Consider the following 21397-nt stretch of genomic DNA (forward strand, 5'->3'; position numbering starts at 1 on the left):
ACATAGACACTGTCACTGAGCGAGAATCGATCCCACGCTGCCCGCACACAACTCAGGCGTGTGTACCACTACACTATCAGCGGACTAGCAAAACATGAAACTCAAAATATTTTGTTGAATTGCATGCCTTGAAATTTTTAATTCGCCCAACTTGTTTTTTTTTTGTTTTGTTTTAGTGTAGATAATAATAATACTTTTTTTTTTTTTTACATTTCTTTCAACTAAAACATGTCAGAAAAACGTGAATCTGAAGCAATCTCTTGTCATATGCCATATTTGTCACCACAAAAGCGAATGAACAGAAGCTGTTGTGACTTTCGGCTTGTCCTGTCCCATCACCGGTTGCCAAAGTTTGTAGGCCAATAACAATAACATAGGACAACTGTTAACAACTGATTAACAGTTGATTAAATCAGTGGTCGGAAATTCAAAGAAGGAAGGTAGTCCTATTTTGAAAAATTGAAAAGGAAGTTGGGTCATTGTCGCGCTCTTGACTACGTGGGAAAGTTTTTCTCTGGGGTAGCGTCTACTCCGCTTCCCCACGCTTCACAATCACACTCAGCAGCGGAACAAGGGACCCGACTCCTTTTGCTTCTCAACTCCGGCTTCGACTCTCTTTGTTTCTCTTCGGCGGTGAAGAAACCCCCTGCGGAGGACCATCACCGTGTACGGCTCGAGGGATGACCACGGGCCGTTAGTGTGGGTGGACCTCCCCCTCCCCTGCGCAAAAGTGAACCAGAAAGAGGCAGTGGTCCGCCGGGCTTCGGGAAGACTTTGAGCGGCTCCTCCGCTGCTCTCGACCCGCATCTGAGGCCATGGGCTGTGGTTTGAGGAAGCTGGAGGATCCCGAGGACAGCAGCCCCGGGAAGATCTACTCGACGCTCAAGAGACCTCAAGTGGAGACCAAGACTGAGACCGTCTACGATTATGTCCTCCTGGACTTCAGCTTGGAAGGTAGGCACTGAACACATAGTGATGTCTTTTTACGACGTGTAATTGACTTTTTGATTATTATTTTTTTAAATAAACCAAGGTTATGGCTCTTAAAGTGAGATCCGTAACGGTTTCTGTGAATGCACTTCAGAGGGTCCATGAAGGTCAGATTCAACGTTAAAACGTGTTTCCTCAAATGGGGACCTTAATTTGCTCAACTGCAGACACTACTAAGCATACGGTATATTAAGAGCAGGGGCGTTTTTAGGTTCAGAGCTTTGGGGGTGCTGAGCACCCACAGTGTCTGGCTGGTTCAATTTTTGTTTTTTTCATTTCACTTAAAGTGATTTAAGATAATTCATTAGATATTTTCTAATTTACCATTTTAATGCCGAAACCACATTCACATAAAAATAAGAACAAATGAAAAAAAATGGACAGTGTTTTTCACAGGACAGCGACTCACCTCATATGAAACCTCATTTGGCTCTTTTCATCGAAAAACGGGTGTAAGAAATCTGAAATGTAAAAGAGGAGTGTGACTAATTTTTTCCATGGATATTTCTGGCTGCTTTTGACTGACTCAAGCAGTCTTCTGTCATTTTGCGCAGCCAGAGAGAAGTCCTTACATGACAGGTGGAGTGATTTGCTTGTTCTGAGATTAACGCTTTATCTCAGGGGTGTCAAAGTCAAATGGACGGAGGGCCAAATACAAAATTTTGCGACTGATAGAATGTTCATCGAAATTTTTTAAAATGTCCAGATTGGATTGGGTCCTTCGCGCCTGCTGATGATGTCACGCTTTATATTTCTGTAATATATTTCTTTGGCTCGAAGTTTGTCACCCCACTGGCTGCTGTGTTTTTACGTTCAGAGTTACTAAATGAAAAATAAAATAAAGTACATTACTGCTACTTTTGCGAGGCAGCTCGTACGTCACTTCCGCTTATGACCCGAGAAGAAGCCGCTGCCTGTCTTGTGAAACAATATCAGTGGAATGTTTGCGTTTCTCCTGCCAAACTGGAAATAATTTTCTGGTTGACTCCGGCTGCAAGATTTTATGAACTGTACATAATGTGAAGTAAAACGGATCGGATCATATGATTGGTATGATGTCTCCAGCTGACTCTATTTTAGAGTGGCATGGTATGGATGTGGGTGCTCCTGTCAGAGAACACAGGCCCGTATTCAACTTGGCACGTCTATTTACTGTGGTCTGCAACAACACAGACAAAGAATAACCTAGCAACATCATCCAATGCATATCCATTAGTTAACAATATGCCTAAACATTAAAATTCTCTGTATTAAGAAATTAAACAGCCAAACAATGCATACAATACACATTCACACGTTTCATCATTAGAATAGTTAGCATACTAACCGAAATAACTAACTAGTGATCATCAACATGACATCACTCACGAGAACATATCTAGGCTATTATGTACAGCAGTTACCTAATACGAACCTGACTTATTAAACTCACCTTTTAACATTTACACACAACAACAAACGTGGTGAAATGCGGGAAATCTGCAACTACTGAGTTTGCTGGCACGAACAAACTACTGGCTAGCTGTGTCGAAGGAGGAGAAAGAAAAGAAAGCACGTCTCTCGCTGTCAACATTTAGCCCTCGAGGAGCGTTCACTGCCTGCTCACAGTGTGGGACATCTCAGCCCTACATCGAAACTGAATGAATTTATCAAATGCCAACAATTACCAATAATAAAACAAGGTGAGATTTCTAACATAAAGTATTTCTTAATAAAGCGTGTTTTACTCCGAATAACTTTTCACCACAATCCGATTCTGAAAGCCACGAAAAGTGAGGTGAAGTCTTGAGTTGGCATGTAGACGACCGAAAGACGATCCTCGCAAAAGTAGCGGTAATGTTCGTTATAACAGCAGCCCGGGGGTGGCAAACATAGATGCAAAGAAATATGTTACAGAAATAGTGTAACGAATTGGGTTATCTGTGTTGTGGTCGAATTTGTGTCTTGACAAGTTGTGTTGTTTCCGAGGTTAATGAATGCATACGGCTTGCTTGAGGGGAGGGCATGCGAGGACGAAGAGGAGAGCTTGACTGAACGGTTGTCGTACTGTATTGGCGTCGGCTGCGGCCCACAGTAGCCGGTTGGACTAATAAAATGTGACAATTAAACTATATCTGTGTCCTTGGAAGACGCTACAATATATTTTAATGTGTGACGTCATCAGCAGGCGCGAAGGACCCGATCACTTCTGCTACCCACACTGGCTTGCTGCGGGCTGCGAGCCGGATCTAATAATAAAGCAATATCATCCGAGGGGCCGTAGAAGACCTTCTCGCGGGCCACATCCGGCCCGCGGGCCTTGACTTTGACATCGGTGCTTTATCTGAGCTAGGATCTGTCATGTGTAGTACCGAGTGTCTCCATTAGGAGTGCTGTAATGTGCTATCACTGTTTAAGAACCAGCAATGCATGTTCGAGCAAGTATTCAAGTAAAAGACATTGAGCTGCCAACCCGTCTGTGTCCGTCGTTATTGACAATCGATCCCCATCCAAATCTTTACTAAAAGCATCTTATATTACAGGATCGGTAGATTGCAGTTTTCTGTATTTGCAAGAGTTGATAGTCAAGATACGGGACATTTAAGGTCCCGTATGGGACAAACCAAATTAGCCCAAAATACGTGACGTCCCGGCTAATATGGGACAGTTGGCAACCCTAAACCACACACATAGCTTACACACACGCAACAATTAAGATAGGCTGATCATTGTTGCATTCAATTCAATGCAACTAAAATGAGGACTAATATCTGTTGATGATAACAAAGTCATGGTATTGGGTGGTAAAATAGTTGTTCAACATAACCACTGTATAACATACTCTCACCGTAGTAATACACCAGAGCCTACACACAGACTCGCGCTATTCTCCTGAAAAGGGATCATTTTGGAGGTACGAGGATTACACTAAAGTTGAACTTATTTAAAAAAAATAAATATTAAATAAAAGAATAAAAAGTAATTTTGAGGCCTGTTATTGTGTAGCTCTCAAAACTCAGTAGTCTGTGGTGCAAAATAGATCAAATAAACACAAGTAACATTGAGGATATTGTAAATATTTAATAAAATCTTGACCTTATATTTTCCTTTCTGGTTTTCGAGCGTGTGCTAGCTACAGTATGGAGCAGTTGTCCTATTTTATCTTTAGATACTTATTGCTGTTCATAGCTGGTTGCTCTCCATCCTAACACGGTTCTAGCTAGCTGAAAAGTGCTCTGCGCACCTACGCACTTATTTTGGTTTTTCGTTATTCTGCATTTCACCTTAGTTTAGCAGTTAGCATTAGCTTCTCTCATCTCTTTTGTTGTTCGCCGTGTTGCATGCTTAGGCTAACGCTTGTCCACCTTGAGTGATAAGGCTACTTGTTATAAGTGTATCTTAATTGCCGCCATGGAGGCGAGGATTAGTTACTTAGAGCAGAGGATCAGTACCACACATTTTGTAGCTGCTACCCATAGTCATTGTGCAGAGTAAGTTAGCTTAGAGCCTATCGTTCACGAGCACCCAGGAAAGGGACACTGGCAGGATGGGTGACAGTGCTGTGACATAGACTCAGCACTTTTTTTTTTTTTACCAGCTCAGTGCTCCCTGTCCTCGAGTAGCATGCCGCTTCGGATTGGTGAATTTCAGGGGAATAAGAGTGCTTTAAAAAAATGTAACTTTGACAATCATTGTCTGAGATAACGATTTCGATCCCAAAACAATGAATCGTTCATCCCTACTTTAAAGTGCAACAAAATTGAATGTATAAGGCAGAGACAGAGGTAACTGGACGGCTGACCTGTTTTCTGAATCTGAGCCGTGATTGGTCATTGTGAGCAATTGTGATGTCATTTTCAGTCGACAGAAGACAAAATGGCGGCCCCCAGAGATGGCTAAAAATGAGTGCATTTTGCTGCTTAACTTATATTCCACAAACTCAAAATCAATCAGAATGCCGTGTTTCAACTAGTGGGCCTGCTGGGAACATATTCTTGAAAAAAATATGTTTGGGTTGACTTCCCCTCTAAGTTAAATGTTTAGGGTTTTTTGTTACAGTTCTTTTGAGTTTTTATGTGTTGTTAGAATTGCATGGCAGACTGGATCCCCTGGTACAGTATAAGTGACAGGAGCTTGTGAAAGTGTGTTGAGATGTTATCTCTTCATTTTCGTCCCAGCATTGGGCTCCCTTCTTTCAGATGATGGAGAAATAGGTCAGGGAAGGTTTTCCACACACGCGCACCCACAAACGCACACTCACGTATACAGACACACACAACTTGTAGGAATGTGGTGACTGTGCATCTAAATGCAAAAAGACACCTGCATTGATTATGGAATCTAATTTTGGGTATGTGTAATAATCTGGGAGGCCCCATCTGGTTGTTGTTTTTTTTCCCCCAAGGTTAATCCCTTCATGTGGTCTTCTGGTGACCCATTTGGAAGGAAATGGCGATTAAGTAGTGAATGGTAGACCATCATGTCAACAATGTCCCGTAGAACTGTTAGCATTTAGGAAATACTGAGTTTGCTACTAGCATAGCACTTGTGGGTAGGCTGTGAGCATTCACAACATTTGCGCTCAGCTACCTCAAAATTCTTGGATTTCAGTCCAAATCCATAGGCTTCTCATTTTTGCAAAAAGAAACTACCGTACAAGAATTTCAACTGGGGATGCTACTTAACATCTTTGTTGAAGAACTGTTCACAATCTACTTGTGAAGTTGACTGCCACCATGGCCAAGCACAGCTTTTATGGATCTCATCATTTTGCAATACGACGCTGCATTAGTGCTTTCCTAGCTTGTTTCAGGTCATACTGGTTATTTAGATTACAGGAAAGTCTGGAATGTTAATGAATGTAGTCCAATTTTAATGTCTCACACACTCAAAACCTACGATGTAGGATATTATTTGAATATTATTGTTCAATATTTGTGAAAAACACTTTTGGTTGGTAAGCGACATGCTGCGGTATTGGTAAGCATAATGCATGCCTCACAGTTCTCAGGTTTTCGCCACATGCTCGGGTTACAACTCGGTGAGTTGTATTTTTAATTTTTTTTTGGGGGGGGGTGGTTCTATGCCAGTCTATCAAAATATTGCTTTACCTGTCACTGGTCCATGGCCCAAAAATGTTGTGGGTCTCTATACTAGTCCATTTTTGTTCTTGTTATATTTTACTTATTACAGTATGACCACAATAATCCTTTGCGTAGTTACGCATGGTAGCAGTTGGTTATGATTAATCAATTTTATTTATTCATTTTATCTCTCTGGTATTTAATTCTAAAAAGTTAAAGAGGATTGTCTGGGTATTGCAACCTCGTTGATGAGCAGTACGCAAAATTTGGACCGATGCTGTGGACCGGGTCTGAATTCTATGCTATCCCTGTCGTGTCAGAGGGCCGACAAAGTAGAAAACCAGTAGAATTTACACCAAACGCACCATCTGTGCCTCCAAATGTGCTTGCTAGATTAAAGCCACTGTATCTGCGGCAGTCCGTTCCAGTTTGGAACCACAACGAAAAGGCTGTTTTGATGCTATAGAAAGCTCAGTGGGCTGAAGTAACTTCACAGTAAAGCGCTGTTGGCACTGATTTGGCTATTTTGAGGGAAGCTTGGCGGCTACAGAACCAAAAACTATGCGAGTATGTCCACTTTGGAACAAATGTGATCATGGCTGAGGTACACTTGGCTGACAGATGCCTCACAAATGTGCTATTTCCCAGAGTGTTTCCTTGTCCCGATGTTCATGAATGTACAAGAACACAAGGGAACGGTTTTGCTGCGAAGTGCATTTGGTTCGATCAGATGTGCCCCTGTTTCCTCTTGGCAGGTGTGTAATGGGGCCAAGCTGACTGGGTGCAGCACTGGGAGCTGTGGGAGGATAGGGTGAGTGGCGCGGGGCAGGGCTGGGCTAATTGCTGCTTTTCTGCATTCAAGTTGAAAGTTAAGCGTTTGACAGTTGTGATCACGTGTGTCCTAGAAAGGCTTGGTGGTAGCGAGGAATTTTCGTCCAAATGTGGGTCGGGTAGTGCTCATCGGTAGAAAGACATTAAAAGTGGATCTTGATTTAATTTGTGTTCTTTATTTTAATAGTTGGGTTCTAGTTAAATAAACAATGATGTATATCTAACTATGAGAACAACAAAGTGTAAATAGCGCTCCTAAAGTAAGGAACCTATTGTTTGGTCATTTAAGCCAAATTGAACGCCACACGCCTCACTGTAAGGCAACAGAAGCATGCGATTTCTCCCCAGCCAATCAGAGAAGAAAGATTGAAAGAAAATGTTTTGAATCATGACTATAAATCCAATTATCTTGATTTTTGGAAGACTAGAGACATAACATATGAATGTGGCATTCATTCACTGTTGCCTGTTACATTCTTGCTTTTCGGCATTTACACGGCATCCCACAATCACATAATTAAATGTCGTCAACACCAGCATCTATAGTTTAATTTAGTTTAAATCATTCCATCATCATTCATGGAAATGCCATTGTCTGTTCCAGTTCCTGTTCCTGTACATGTTGTAATACGCCTTAGCCAACAGGGGGAAGTATGATACAGAGTATGATACATAATACACAGACTTTTACAAGGAAATGATGCAGAAAGCTGCAGTAATATCAGTCTTTTTTCAGAGGATAAAAAAATATATGCTTGTGAATACTGTTATATTGTCAGTCTATGTGTCTTGCTGCGCCATTAGTTTTTGATGCTAGTTTCATTACCCCGCCTATGCCGTTTTGCATTGTTTGTTAGCATTAAGCTAGTGGGCTTTTGTGTTTGTTTGAATGTAGAATGTGTAATTCTCTTCTTTTATGTTTAAACTTCAACTCTGAATGGCACTTAGCTTTTTTTGGTGACTAGCTGCTACTTTTTGTGATGTTTACTGCCACTATTAAGTGCTCGTAATTTGCTCACAAGCCAAAATTTTAATTACATCTCAAGACTAAAATATCATCCAAGCAACAGGTCATGCTTCAAAAAACTATTAAGTCGGGTCCCCTGTAAGTTGAGGTACAGTAGGTAGGTACAATTGTAGTTATGTGACAGCAACAAAACAGGGCGGGAGACGTGAAGGTTGATTATACGGAACCTTCAGAGATGGACTATTACTGGAACCACTTCATCCCACATTCCATGCTGGTGCAGTTGTACAGAACAACAAAACGACAAGGGGTCTTTGTAGAATATTTGACCAGGGCTTACCTAACGACCCGCTTGGTTTTAAAGAAGGCAAACTGCAAAAATGAACTGTTTGCTAAATCACACATGGGCTACTGTAGCAGCTTCACAACTCTGACATCTTCAGATGGAGGAATAGTGTTTGTGCACGCTTCCATGTTTGACCATTTATTCGGGTGACTAATGTGGATTTTACAGAGGAAGAAAAATATCAGTCTTGGAAAGTAAACAGAATGAAAGAACCTAGCACATGACCACTGGAGGTTGGAAAAAAACTACTGTCGGCCTTTATTCGCCTTATTTATTTCATAAAAACTCAACGCAACCCAACCCTTCACCTTCACCTCGAAGGAAAATGCAAACATACTGTAAATCCAGCCTTATTTTTGTTATACCAGCAACTTCCTGCTAACAAAGGGCACTTTAAAGTAAATAGCTATACAGTATACAGTACACCATAGGTGGCATACCACCGATTATTCCCTGTCCCATTTATGAAAAAGGTCATTTATGTGTCAGTCATCGTTTCCAGGGATGAGTGCGGGTTTTCTATAATCTCTGTCTAATCTGCTCATATAACGGGCCTTGCTGGATTATTTCCGATTAAAGTCGGGATTTTGATTAATAAATCTGGAGGTGATTCGACGGCAGACGCACGCGTGTAGATGCCCGCCATCGCTAATCGACGTTCTTGGAGCCGCTCTCAATGTTGGGTGAGTGTGTCTGATATGGAGATAATGTGATGTCATCATATAAATGGGAACATTAGTGAGGATTAGTGCCTTCAATGAGCATATTAGCATTAGTGCCCATTGAGTCTGTTATATATACATATTTTTCCCCCCCCCCCATTATTTTCAGGTTTTTTATGAATTTATTTCATGTGTCCTGAACTTTCACTTCACAACTCGAAGCATCAATAAGACTGACATATTGTATCAAGTTTTGATTGCTCGGTGGCTCTCTTAGCATCAAGGTGAACTATTAATTTGACCAGATAGGCTTAATGGCAAATTAGATGTTAACGTAGAAATTTGTTGTAGTACCAGCATGCTTAGGTTACACGGGAAATGGAAGGCAACTGAAAAATGATAAATAAAATGAGTTGCTCAAAACTGCTGGCTGGCCATTGATGCTAACACTACTATCAGTTTGTGTCACTCTTGAGCTGCTTTTTGCCTTGCTTATATACGTAGTTTGACATATTGAGAATTGAAATAATTGTTAGCCGGAATTTTAGGAACAAACACATTTTGGAATGTTCTAATTGTGTAGTTTCCTGACACACTTCTTGATTGCCAACACGACTGATGTTTTGTTAACTTGTTTTAAAGGTAGTGCAAACATGCTAGCAGGCTAAGGACACAGGGCATATGTTGGAGTGGAATGAAGCATTTTTTCACTGACTATAACAAGGGCTGGACAATTAATCACAATTTAAACATGATTTAAATGTTGGCGTCTTATGATCTTATATGCGCACAGCCTGTATTTATTTTTGTTTATTGTTTTTATTGCTTTTATTTTATTATATTGTCGCTGTCCTGTGAAAAACACTTATGTCCATTTTTTTCCATTTTTCTTATTTTTACGTGAATGGTGTTTCCGCGTTACAGACATTAGATTAACGTGAAAATTAAAAACAATTCCAAAATTGGACATAAGTGTTTTTCACAGGACAGCGACGATATTCTTATTTTACTTTGTAAAAGGTTCATGAAGCTTCATTCGCCATCACTGGTACACGCCATGCCATGAAGTGCTCTCGTTTTTGTAAATAGTTATTAATAACTGGGTTTGTGGGTGTTAGAGTTCATTCTTTCCCAATTTGTTATTTACTTTCATCCACCTCTTTATTTTTCATTTTTCATTGACTGTTAGATTTAGTGTTGTGCTGTACATTTGTTATGTATGATCATTGATGACTACCAATATGTATTATGATTCACTTACCTATGTTGTTATTCAGTCTGCCACCTGGTGGCAACTGTGGGCCTTAAGAATGGTATGTGAAAGCTTTTGCCCATCAAATCAAGCTTCATCTGTCGTTCTTATTCCTTGCAGTTGGGTGTCAACATATGTGTCAAATGACGGTACACACAATATGAAAAAAGTAAAACAATAGAAACTTTCTTTTCAATCATCTTCGCAATATATATCATCATATCGCCCAGCGTAATCATCAGATTTTTAAGTCAAATACGTTGTTTTTGTTGACGATCTGTTTCCCAAATAGATTAGTGTGTATAAATGGGTGAATGAGAGCCATTAACTTTGTATATTGTCACTTTACTTTGTCAAGTTGACATGCATTGGTTTATGGGAGCCCTGCCAAATTCAATATGGCAGATGCTGACAAGGAGAAAAGCTACTGGAAGTGGAGTCTATGTATACATGTCTAAGCTAAAATGGTGATTGCTTTTTTTAATGGGAAAGTTTCAAGATTACAGTCTCTGTAATATCTAGTGTATTACTTTATTGTCCTCTCATTTAAATGCATAATTGAGAAAGTTCAATTATTTGCGCAGCTATTGGTGAGCTAAACTGTCAGGCTAACGTAGCTTGCTTAGCTTCACAGTTCACACAGCTAGTTTACATGCGTCTGACAAATGAAGGTAAATGAAGATGTTGTCGTTCTTATCTTCAAGTTGCGAACCTTGCATGTTTCTATTGTCCTTTGACTGATTTCATCAAAGAGTTCAAATGTATTTATCTTTTGAGCTTCCTCTGTGATAACTTGCCCAATAGACAGCCTCAGCAGCCAGCACCCCGTCTCATAGCGTAGCTTATTGGTGGCGAGGTTACCAGGTTTACCAAGTCAAAGTCAAGTTGAGTGTCATGATTGCCAAGTGCTTCAAGTTTTGGCCAAGCACGTCACAAGTCATGAAAACAGCGACTCGAGTCTTTGACTCGAGTTCCCCACCTCTGTGTTTTAGCATGTTAATATGGAGCGCATATTCACTGTCACTTTGGTTTCCTGATCGGCTTGTTGCCATGCAGATTTCTACTCTTCAGACCTTCCCTAATGGAGTGATAAAATCCATCGTGTAACTTCTGTTTTGCTGCAAAATAAACCCCTTCCCCCCAGTTCCCTTCACAAGACACTTCTTGTCTGACCCTTTAAATAACCCCCCTTCTTCACCCTCCACTTCCCACCTCCTATCTTTTTAGCTTTTCACCCTCTTTGCCATTCTGCCCGGCCTTTATTTTGTCCTTTCACTTTTTGTTGCTGTGAACAGAGGCCTCAGTGTGTTGGTGACAGGGCAAGTGGCAGCGGGATGGGAGGGGGTGTTGCCACTGAAAACACAGAACGTGTGTTTGTGTGTGTGTGTGTATGCGTGTGTGTGTGTGTGGGTATCGTCCTCTGGGGACACGTTAAATATGGCCTTGTTGCCTGTTTTTCCAGAGTGAAACCCTCCACGTTTAACTTAAATGGAAGTAGAGCCGTAAAAGTAGCAGCTAAAGAATGTTGTTGTTTTGGATCCGTTGTAATAGGGATTGGAATGGGCGTTTGGTCCCGCAGGAATGCAAGTAAACTAGAGCTGTGTACTTCATCGGGTTCACTGGGGTTTCTGGTAGTTTCACAGCTGGGCAATGTGTTCCCCAATAGCTTAATGAGACATTTTCACAGAGAGGCCATGACCACTTTTTATACACCTCATTGAAGCCACCGACAACAACTTGGAGGCAGCACACTGAAAACAAAAATAAGTAGTTTATACAGGGATGTGGTCATGCGGTCACGCATGAGCATCGCAGCACGGGCAGCAGTAACGTTAGAATTTTAGCCATAGCATCACAAGTCAAGATGCAAAGCAACAGATATATTTTCCAGACAAGCACTGTGTTATGATTAAAACAGAAGTCAAGTAAAAAAAAAAAAACATGGAAATCTTTGCAGTAATACGTTCTATGTGTCTCAATAGTCTAAACACTGTTCTGACTGTCTGCATGGTGGGTGTGTCAGACGTCTGGACGGTAGAAAGCGTTTATATAGAATTGTGCAAGCCAGGTGCGTAAAATTCGACTTAAGCACCAATGGGAAAATATGACCCATTGTGTCGTGTATATTCTGATTGACCTAAAAAGCACACTGCGCGCACTAATATCTTCAGCGCCAATCGTGAGACTCCTAACCTAAAGAAGATGTCTGACATAGTGAAGTACCAAGACTGACCTGTGTGAGGTGGCATGATGCCACAGGCAGCAGGAAGAAATCTAAGTGAAAACCAACATTTGGAAATTGTAAAGACTTAATGCTGTGGTCAGACCGAAGGCGAGGTGAGTGTTTCTGGTAGCACGTTTCCATATATCGTCAATGTGGGTTGCATCGTGAGGCACGGTTGCATGCAGATGAAGCATTTGAAGCGAAAACTTCGCTTCTTCGCCCATTTCACCGGGGTTTGCAAATATGAACTTTTGGCGGCGGCGTGTCGCGACAGCCAATCGGCGTTGAGAATGTATTTACTACGTCACACGCAAAAGAAGCGCAAAAAGACACGGCGACTTTTTTTGCACATTTCACACACAAGTCAACTGAGTAGGACAGTGTCAGTACGGTCTGAGCACCGAAAGGTTTACAACACAGCCAGTTTCCATTACTGCTCTGGGCCAAGCCAAAAAGGAGCAGGCGTGGAGAATAGGGAGTGAGGACGTTGTCATATCTGGTGAGTGGACAGACTTGTTTACAGCTGTTGAAATGACCAACCAAGAGAGCATTATTTCGCAACCAAAGTGATAACACAACCACGGTCACCAGATTGACTAGCGAATTTCAACTTTGTTTTGTTTTTTTTCCTGTCGGAGGAGAAGGAGCTCGAAGCAGCCCCCATGTATTTACCCCAGCGAACAAAAGCATTCGATATACACAATACATATTTATTTTTTATGTAGAAGGATGTATGTAAAAAAAAAAAAGGTTAAAATATTTTTTTCCTTCTCCTTCTTTCCTTAAAACACATTCAAACACATAAAAATACACTTTTTAAACGTGAAATATTTGAACACATCAGTGAACCCCAATATAGAGGGGGTTCATTGTACCTGTCTTTCAGCCTGGAGATCTCCAGTAAATCTCATCAAGAATGACTTTGTTTTGACTTTTCTTGTTGTTTCTTGTAGTTTATAATAACACGAGCTAACCAACTGGTCCTGTCATTGGTGCAGGCAGCCGCCCCACAGTGCAGTACGTGTCGTCGCTGGCCGAGCTGCCTCAGGCGCTGCAGCCGTATTACACGCAGGGCTATGTCCTGGCCGCCTTGCACCCCATCATCCTGTCCGTGGGCCGCACGCGCTCGCTGCCCTTCAGCCTGCTGTACCGCGCCGTCCTGGCCCGGCCCAGACTGAGGTAAATCGACGTTCTAAACTTAAAAAACTCTAAAACGAAGCTCACATGCGCACACCGCCTCACTCAGTGGCAAACTGTCGAGTAAATCCATGAAGGATTGATGGAGCCAGCTGCATATTTCATGCAAAGCTGCGCCAGAAGGTCACGCCGGTGAGCCAGAAGAGCCCGACTCTTGTTTGTCCCGGTTTCCTAGACTGAAGCCGTGATTTCTATTGGCTGGAAAGCCACTTGACAACATCCACCAGCCAATAGAGCGAGGAGGTTTCACAGGGATGCATATATTGGTATTCATTGTTTCTTAAGCGGAAGTCAACCCAAAGGTATTTTTTTCATGAATATCTTCCCAGCAGGCTCACTAGTTGAAACACGGCATTCTGATTATGTAATTTTGCGTTTGTGGAATATAAGTTAAGCAGCAAAGTGCACTCGTTTTTAGCCATCTCATTTTGTCTTCTGTCGACTGAAAATGACATCACAACTGCTCACAACGACCAATCACGGCTGACCTGTTTTCTGAATCTGAGCCGCGATTGGTTGTTGTGAGCAGTTGTGATGTCATTTTCAGTCGACAGAAGACAAAATGGCCGCCCCCAGAGATGGCTTAAAACGAGTGGATTAGCACTTATTCCACAAAAGCAATATTTATCAGAATGCCCTGTTTCAACTAGTGGGCTTGCATAGAACATATTCTTGAAAAAAAAATGTTTGTCTTTAACATTAATCAGTGCAGTTCTTCAATTTGGAAAGCTTTACTTAAAATCACCCAAGCAATATGAACGAACAGAATTTTGCACGGGACATCAATTGTGTTACTTGAAACCAGAGGTGGGTAATCCAGGTCCAGAAAGTAAAAACCCTGCCACAGTTTGGCTTTAGCCCCCTCTCTGTCCACTTTTAAAACCCGACTGAAGACACATTTCTATTCGCTGGCTTTTGATCAGACCTGAAATATTCGGCTCTTTTCGGTGTCAATTGTATATAGTGTTTTATGTTAATTTATTGATCAACACTTGTGTATTATGGCCTTTTTATTGTTTATTATTTTTCTTATTATTTATTGTTTTATTATTATTTAAGTGCTTTGTTACAGCTCCAGCTGTTATGAAATGCGCTATATAAATAAAATTGTATTTTATTGTATTGTATTTAGCCACAGGTGCTTCTACTCAACCAGCGGGTAAACGAGCTCGGTTGATTAGAAGCACCTGTGACTGAAACTGGACTGTGGCAGGGTTTTTACTTTCTGGACCTGGATTACCCACCTCTGCTTGAAACATTTGGAGTTTACATTGAAAAACTGCATAAATCGTTCTTTTTGACAAGTGTTACTGCCTCAAAAAGAGGCTAACATATTCATGTCAATGAATGATTCATTTTTTATTGAAATGCATTCTTACTTTGCACTTTCAGCGCAATTTTTTGGGAGTAAATTACTCGGTTTATTTATTGGTTTATTTATTACTACCCTGATTTGACGATAGGCAATCCATTTTGTCATCGCATAATCTACATATTGTGTGAACTTTTATTTTCACCTATGCTTTGGCTATTGTTTTTTAGGAATACTGTAGTGGACTACAAGAAATATTCTTGTACTGCATGAACCATCAATAAAATACCACATATTTATCCAGTTGTATTCTTACGTTGCACATTAAGTGCGAGTTGTTTGCTAATGTAGTTGCTTATGTAGTTTGAACAACTTGAAATGCCGTAATATAACATGACACACGAATGTATACTGTACTGTCTTTTGTACAAAAGACCTTTATATCAGTAAATCTAGACAATTTTGTTACCAAAGCTGTACCATCACAACCCGAGCGGTTCTGTAAATTAATGAATAACTTAGAATTCAACTGAAAAAAGCATGTTGCGCATCTGTCTGACAGTTTTTAGGTTTGGATTTGAATTTCAGCACTGGCCTTTACTGTGTGGCATTTGCTTGTTCTCCCTATGTTTGTGTGTGTGGGGGGGGGGGGGGGGGCGTGTCTGCGTGTGTGTGCGTTCCAGGTACTCCACCTTTTCATCCCACATTGGAAAATGGATGGATGAGTGTCCATCAGTTACCCAGTTTAATGTGCTGCATTTTTTGTTTTGAAGTCAACAGACGGCGTCCATGTGTCACAGCGTGCCCGTGCTGAGGGTGGAGGAGTGGCCGCTACCCGGAGACTCGCTTACGGGCGACATTGTTCGAGCGCTCATTGACAGGGTGAGGATAAGAACTCTCATTGTCGCTGGTCATTTGACTAATTTTCCTTTATCAAGTATGTGGAAACTCATTTTGTAACCATGTCGTAAAACAAAATGGAAGTCTGACATTTTGGCTTGAAGTAGCCATTTTTATAACACTTTGGAAATTTTGGGTCGTTACTACAGGGTGTTCAACCGATCCAATTTGAACCAAGTACAGTGGTACATTGACGTCCTTGTTTACAATTAAATGCTCGTCCAACTAAACGGCAGAAGGTACTTAATTAAACTGTGTGTCCACATTTTTGTGAAATTTTTTTGGGGTAGTGTGCCATATGATTTTTATTTGTTTTTCGTAAATAAAAAGACATAAATAAAAACAGAAGACAATTGTTTGCAAATACTTTTCAACCATTGTTTTTTTGCGAGTATTCAAGTTTGGTTTGAATTTGATTGCATTTACCACTGTGTTACAAGACCTTGACTTTTAATAACATGTACTTTTACTTCATAATGCGCCACACATTTTGAATGGGAAACAGGTTTGGACTGCTGGCAGGCACTTGCACCCTTTGACTACAAAACCATGTAGTTGTGACAAGTGCAGAATTGTGGCTTGGCATTGTCTTGCTGAAATAAGCAGGGACATCCCTGAAAAAGGCAGCGTATGTTGCTCCAAAACCTGTATGTAATTTTAAGAATTAATGGAATTAATGGTACCTTCACAGATGTGCAAGTTTCCAATGCCCTGGGCACTAATACGCCCTCATACCATCACAGATGCTTCCTTTTGAACTTTGCACTCTTAACAATCATGATGGTCCTTTTCCTCTTTGGCCCGGAAGAAACGAGGGCCATGATTTCCGATTTGAAATGTGGACTCGTCAGACCACAGCGCATTTTTCCAATTTTGCATCTGTCCATCTCAGATGAGCTCAGGCCTAGAGAAGCTGGCGGCATTTCTGGGTGTTGCTGATGTATGGCCTTTTCTTTGCATAGCAGAGTTTTTATTTGTATTTGTAGCAATGAATTGTTATAACTGACAATGGTTTTCTGCGGTGTTCCTGCGTCCACGTGCCAATATCCTTTACACTATGATGGCGGTTTTTAATGCAGTACCGCCTGAGGGATTGAAGCTCACGCACATTCAATGTAGGTTTTTGGCCATGCCCAACTTTATTGAAATTGGGGTTTGTAAAATATGTACCTTGGCTCAATACGGTTTTGCAAACAAGGATAGAGAGATAGGCGACAAAAATTTTGGTTTGTGCGAACGCCTGTTAATGGCTTTTATTATTTTTTTGTTGTCTCTCCCCCGAAGGTGAACAGCAGCGCCCGCGGTGGGGTCCGTTTCATCGGCTCAGTTCTCCAGCAGGTGAGTGTGCTGAGCAATGGCAGCCGGCTGCACAGTCCGAAGAGGGGCTGCCGCTCGCCCCCACACTCTCCCCCTCGGACCCCGCCAGGAGACCGGGAGCTTGAGGAGAACACGTACAGTCCTGGTGAGACACGGTCGACCTCTCTGGGGGACTCAAAGAGAAGTCGCTGACCATCATTTTTTTCTTCCCAGACATGCGACTTCTGGTCTTTTTCCACTCCTGGGCTGTGGGTTGCGCCCCTCTGGATTCTTTGGCGTGCCAGTACCATCAGGGGGCGTTATCCATGCGGGTCTCCAGGAAGGGCCAGGTGGTGAGCGCCCTGGAGGCCGACTGGCTGGAGCTGACGGCGGCCTACTACCGCAGAGGCTGGTCGCTGGTGGACTCCTTCGTCTACTGGGACACTCCGAAAGGTCGGGCCCCCCCATCTGATCCCCACATGATGCCATTGTGTTGTTTGCTCGGTGGTCATAAAAGAGGGATTCATGCAGAAGATTCGGCACTTCCTGTTGTGACTCTGGCTGCGGCCACCTGTTGTCCACTGTGTCTATTTTTAGTACCGTTTCTGTCGCCTTAACAACCTCACTTCCTATTTCTTTCACAGGAGGGGAGCCTCACTCTGAGGATTATTTGTCAAAAAATGTAGTCGAGATTTCTTGTGAGATCAAAGTGAGAGAATAAAATAATTGTTTGTGTTTCAGGCGAACCCGTGCCACGGTCGCTGGAGGGCCTTTTTGTGTACGAAGAGAAGAGCACCGCCCCTCCTGCCAACGACACCATCGTGGTGGAGCAGTGGACAGTCATTGAGGTCGGAAAGATTATGCTACTTTTTTATGGCATTTTTTTTTTTTTTTTTGTAATTGTGAGTTATTACTTCAGCAAGTTGATGAAAAAACAGACCATGTCGTGGCATCGCTGGACGATCTTATCTCTTACTAGAATCGATTTTACACTGCTGTTCTGCAATGAGAAGCGTAATGTGGGATGTCTGCGTGGAAAGAGGCTTCAGCTTTTGTATCTTAGCCTAGTGTGTGATGCTCATTGCTTTTGGGCACAGTATCTAAGGTTGCAATGAAAGGCTGTGATTTAACAACCAACCTTATAGTCCTTTTTTTTCTTGGATGTAGGCAATTTCTGTTTGCGTGTATGCATTCCTTTTTGTCTTAAACAGCGTTTGTTGTGTCTATACAGGGATCCAGTGTGAAAACGGACTACGGGCCGCTACTTCACACTCTGGCTGAGTTTGGATGGCTGCTGACATGCGTGCTGCCCACTCCCATCATACGACATGACAGGTAACAATGTACACATTAATACCGTATTTAACCAACAGTGAAGTACTATCTTACAAGAGGGAGAGCTATTGTACTCTACATCATCCCAGCTGTGATTCGGTTTTATGCTCGAGGTCTTGGATCGAGTCCAAAAGGGGTCTGTAGTTGCGTACAGATGCCACAAGATGGCGGCAAAGCCATAAGAGAGATGATCAAAAAGCATCAACACCATCTTCTTGCACACACATAATAGGAACCCATGTTACATAAAGGGCTGTATTTAATACTCACTGTGATTATGTGGAGACCAGTTCAAGGTGTACCGCGCTTCTCACCCACTGACAGCTGGGATAGGCCTCTTAAAGGCACTCGTATGACACAAATCTATCTATCAAATCTAAAGTGTTTAATATGTTTAAAAATAAAAACATGCAAGAAGTAGTACAATAATTACACAAGTTCATTTTGTAAGGATTCTCTATCTCTAGATTTTTACCATACACTATTGTTGGTGGGTCTGGAAGGGATCACCCGCATTGAACAGAGGTTCTTTGTACTTCAAAACAAAGAATGATTATTTTTCTAAAGGCAAAAATTGTGTCTGGTGAGTTGTATGTACATCACGGAGTACTTTTTTGCTAATTGTTCTTTGTTTGTGCGTGTTAGCGATGGCAATCTGGCCACCAAGCAAGTTGTTTTTCTTCAGCGGCCTGTCAGGAGTCAGGCAGCAGCACAACACAGGAACCAGGTGAGACATGTTGTACAATTGACCACACTGCACCCTGGTGGAAATAAAAATAACTACAATGATAAATATAAAGGGTCAAATGCTCATTATTGTTCTAAAGGCATAATTTATTACACATTTCTCATATTGGATTGTGCAGACTCAGAAGGAAAAAATACAGTCAAGGCTTTTTAAGGCTATTCAGGACTACTCAATCACAAAATACTGTATGTCCACAATGAGTGGACAATATGGACTCAAAATGGGAATTTAACATTTTTCTTCAATGACATGTTCTTCTTGTGTTCATTCTGTTATGCTAACATTAAAAAGTTACAACCTTTGAACAGTACATTCAAAAATGATGTCACTTGTAAAGGATAATCAAGCCCTTATGGATATTTCAGACCTCAGGAAGGTGCAGTAGTTTTTAACACATCTGCCTTTCAGTTAGGAGGTTCTGAGTTAAAATCTCAGCTCCGGACAAACGCTTTTGAAAATGGATGGATGAATGTCTTTCGGTCACCTGAAAATAGAAACTAAAGGACACCATGTGACTTTATGTGTAGGTTCTGTCGGTGCACTGCGATGTGTCCAGCCGCTCCGTCAGCGGCGCCGCTCTTCGGCAGGAGCTCTCCCCTGTGGCCGGGGGCATGGGCGGCTTCCCGGCGTTTGGAGCGGGGTTCCCCAGCTCGCTGTCGCACCTGGAGGAGGGAGGCTTCGACCAGGAGGAGGGCAAGGCGGAAGTTACCTGCATGTGAGCGGACTGATGTCGTGAGATTCCCAGATGGAGGAAATCCCACTTCTTCCTTGGCCACGCGCTGAAAACATTTCTCCTCTGCTGCGGGAGAACGCTGCACTTTTTTTGTTTTGAACCCAAGCCATAACGAAAAGAACGTATGGAAAGTCGTTTGAGTATTTACTCAACGTCCATCTTAAGGTCCATGTACATTCTTTATCCTCACTAGTAGGACAACATTACAAGTGAGCAAAAACAGTGCACTAGTTGGCACAAACAGCCTATTAACTAGTACATGGGACCTGAAGCTGGATATCAAGGCTATTGAATAAATGCTCAAGCGTCTCTTTGGTGGGCATCAAATGGCCCATGGGCTGGACTTTCTAACACCCTGGATAACCCTTTATATGGGTTATTTTGGGACCAGAACAAAACATTTTTAAAAAAAAAGAAAAAAAAGTGTGTCCGATGTGTGCTGTACTGTGATTGGCCAGTCTGCATTTTCCAGGTGTTGCTTAGCAGAGTCAATTTTGCTGCAGTGTTTCAACTACATTTTGTTTACAGTATAACTTAAATACCAATGTGTAGTGAACCTTATGAGTATCAATTCTGTCACCAAATACTGTTTTTTTTTTTTTTTTTTTTTTTTAGGTTTTATGGTCTTCATTACAAGTTTTTGTCTTATCATCACTGATACCCTTTTAAAACGATAGACGCAATCCAAAGAAAACATAACACACATGAAATATATATGTGGTGGGATCAATGTGATTCTAGACTGTTCTACTTTTGGGCCACACAGTTTTGACATTGCCTAACCATTCAAAGCTCTAAGGTCCACTGCAAGCGGGGAGGCCTATTGACTTTGTTTTACATTAGGAGAGGGAGTAGCTGTTCCGCTGTTTTTTATTTATTGGTTTGACAGTATATGCACAAACATTTCAGTCATTTCTGGTGTTCTTTTTTTCCTTGTGACTGTTTTGATAGGACATCAACTTTGCATTTTGTTTCCTGGTACAAGGGAGGAGATCACAGCAACCTGCTGGAACACATTTAAACTAGATGGACAAAAGTATTGGGACTATTTTGATTGGAGTGGCGTTTCCTCAGATATTAATTTTCTTCACTTCTGTCATGCTGTAAGTGGAACGTGCCCCAGTATTAATGCCCACGGAGTGCCCTGCTTGCATGGCAGCCATGTTGGCCCAGTCAGACATCTTTATCTCGAACAGTATTAATAGTATATGTGGTACTCCACTGAATTTAGAGTTTATAGGTATTTAAATCATAAACCATGGCGTTACAAAGGGCTACAGCAGTATTACAAGAGGGATATGATTGTTTATAGTTGTAAATCTACACCAGTCTTCTTCCATTATGGAAATGTTGCTTTTTAATGATGCGATTATAGTGAAAAGACCATTTTAAACTGATTTATGGATACTTAACACCAGTATTATTTCCAATTGCTTTGTTTTAAAGTTGTACATTTGATTCCTTGCATGGATAGTGTTTATTGAAACAAATAAATTTCCCAAATAAATAAGTTTTCTTTTCTGATTAACATTTTCACACAA

General features: G+C 41.5%; 1 protein-coding gene across 1 annotated transcript; it reads left to right on the plus strand.

Moving 5' to 3' along the window:
• Positions 1–485: 485 nt before the first annotated feature.
• Positions 486–21366, plus strand: rftn2 (raftlin family member 2). Its single transcript, XM_086051857.1, has 9 exons — positions 486–954; positions 13334–13514; positions 15618–15726; positions 17029–17206; positions 17275–17493; positions 17782–17888; positions 18272–18375; positions 19021–19102; positions 19651–21366. Exons 1-9 carry the CDS (start codon positions 816–818, stop codon positions 19840–19842), a joined length of 1311 nt encoding a protein of 436 aa, XP_085907983.1. The 5' UTR covers positions 486–815; the 3' UTR covers positions 19843–21366.
• Positions 21367–21397: the final 31 nt, after the last annotated feature.

Source organism: Filicampus tigris, chromosome 14, assembly GCF_054856515.1.
Source record: "Filicampus tigris isolate MCC_2025a chromosome 14, RoL_Ftig_1.0, whole genome shotgun sequence".
NCBI classification, from domain to species: Eukaryota; Metazoa; Chordata; class Actinopteri; order Syngnathiformes; family Syngnathidae; genus Filicampus; species Filicampus tigris.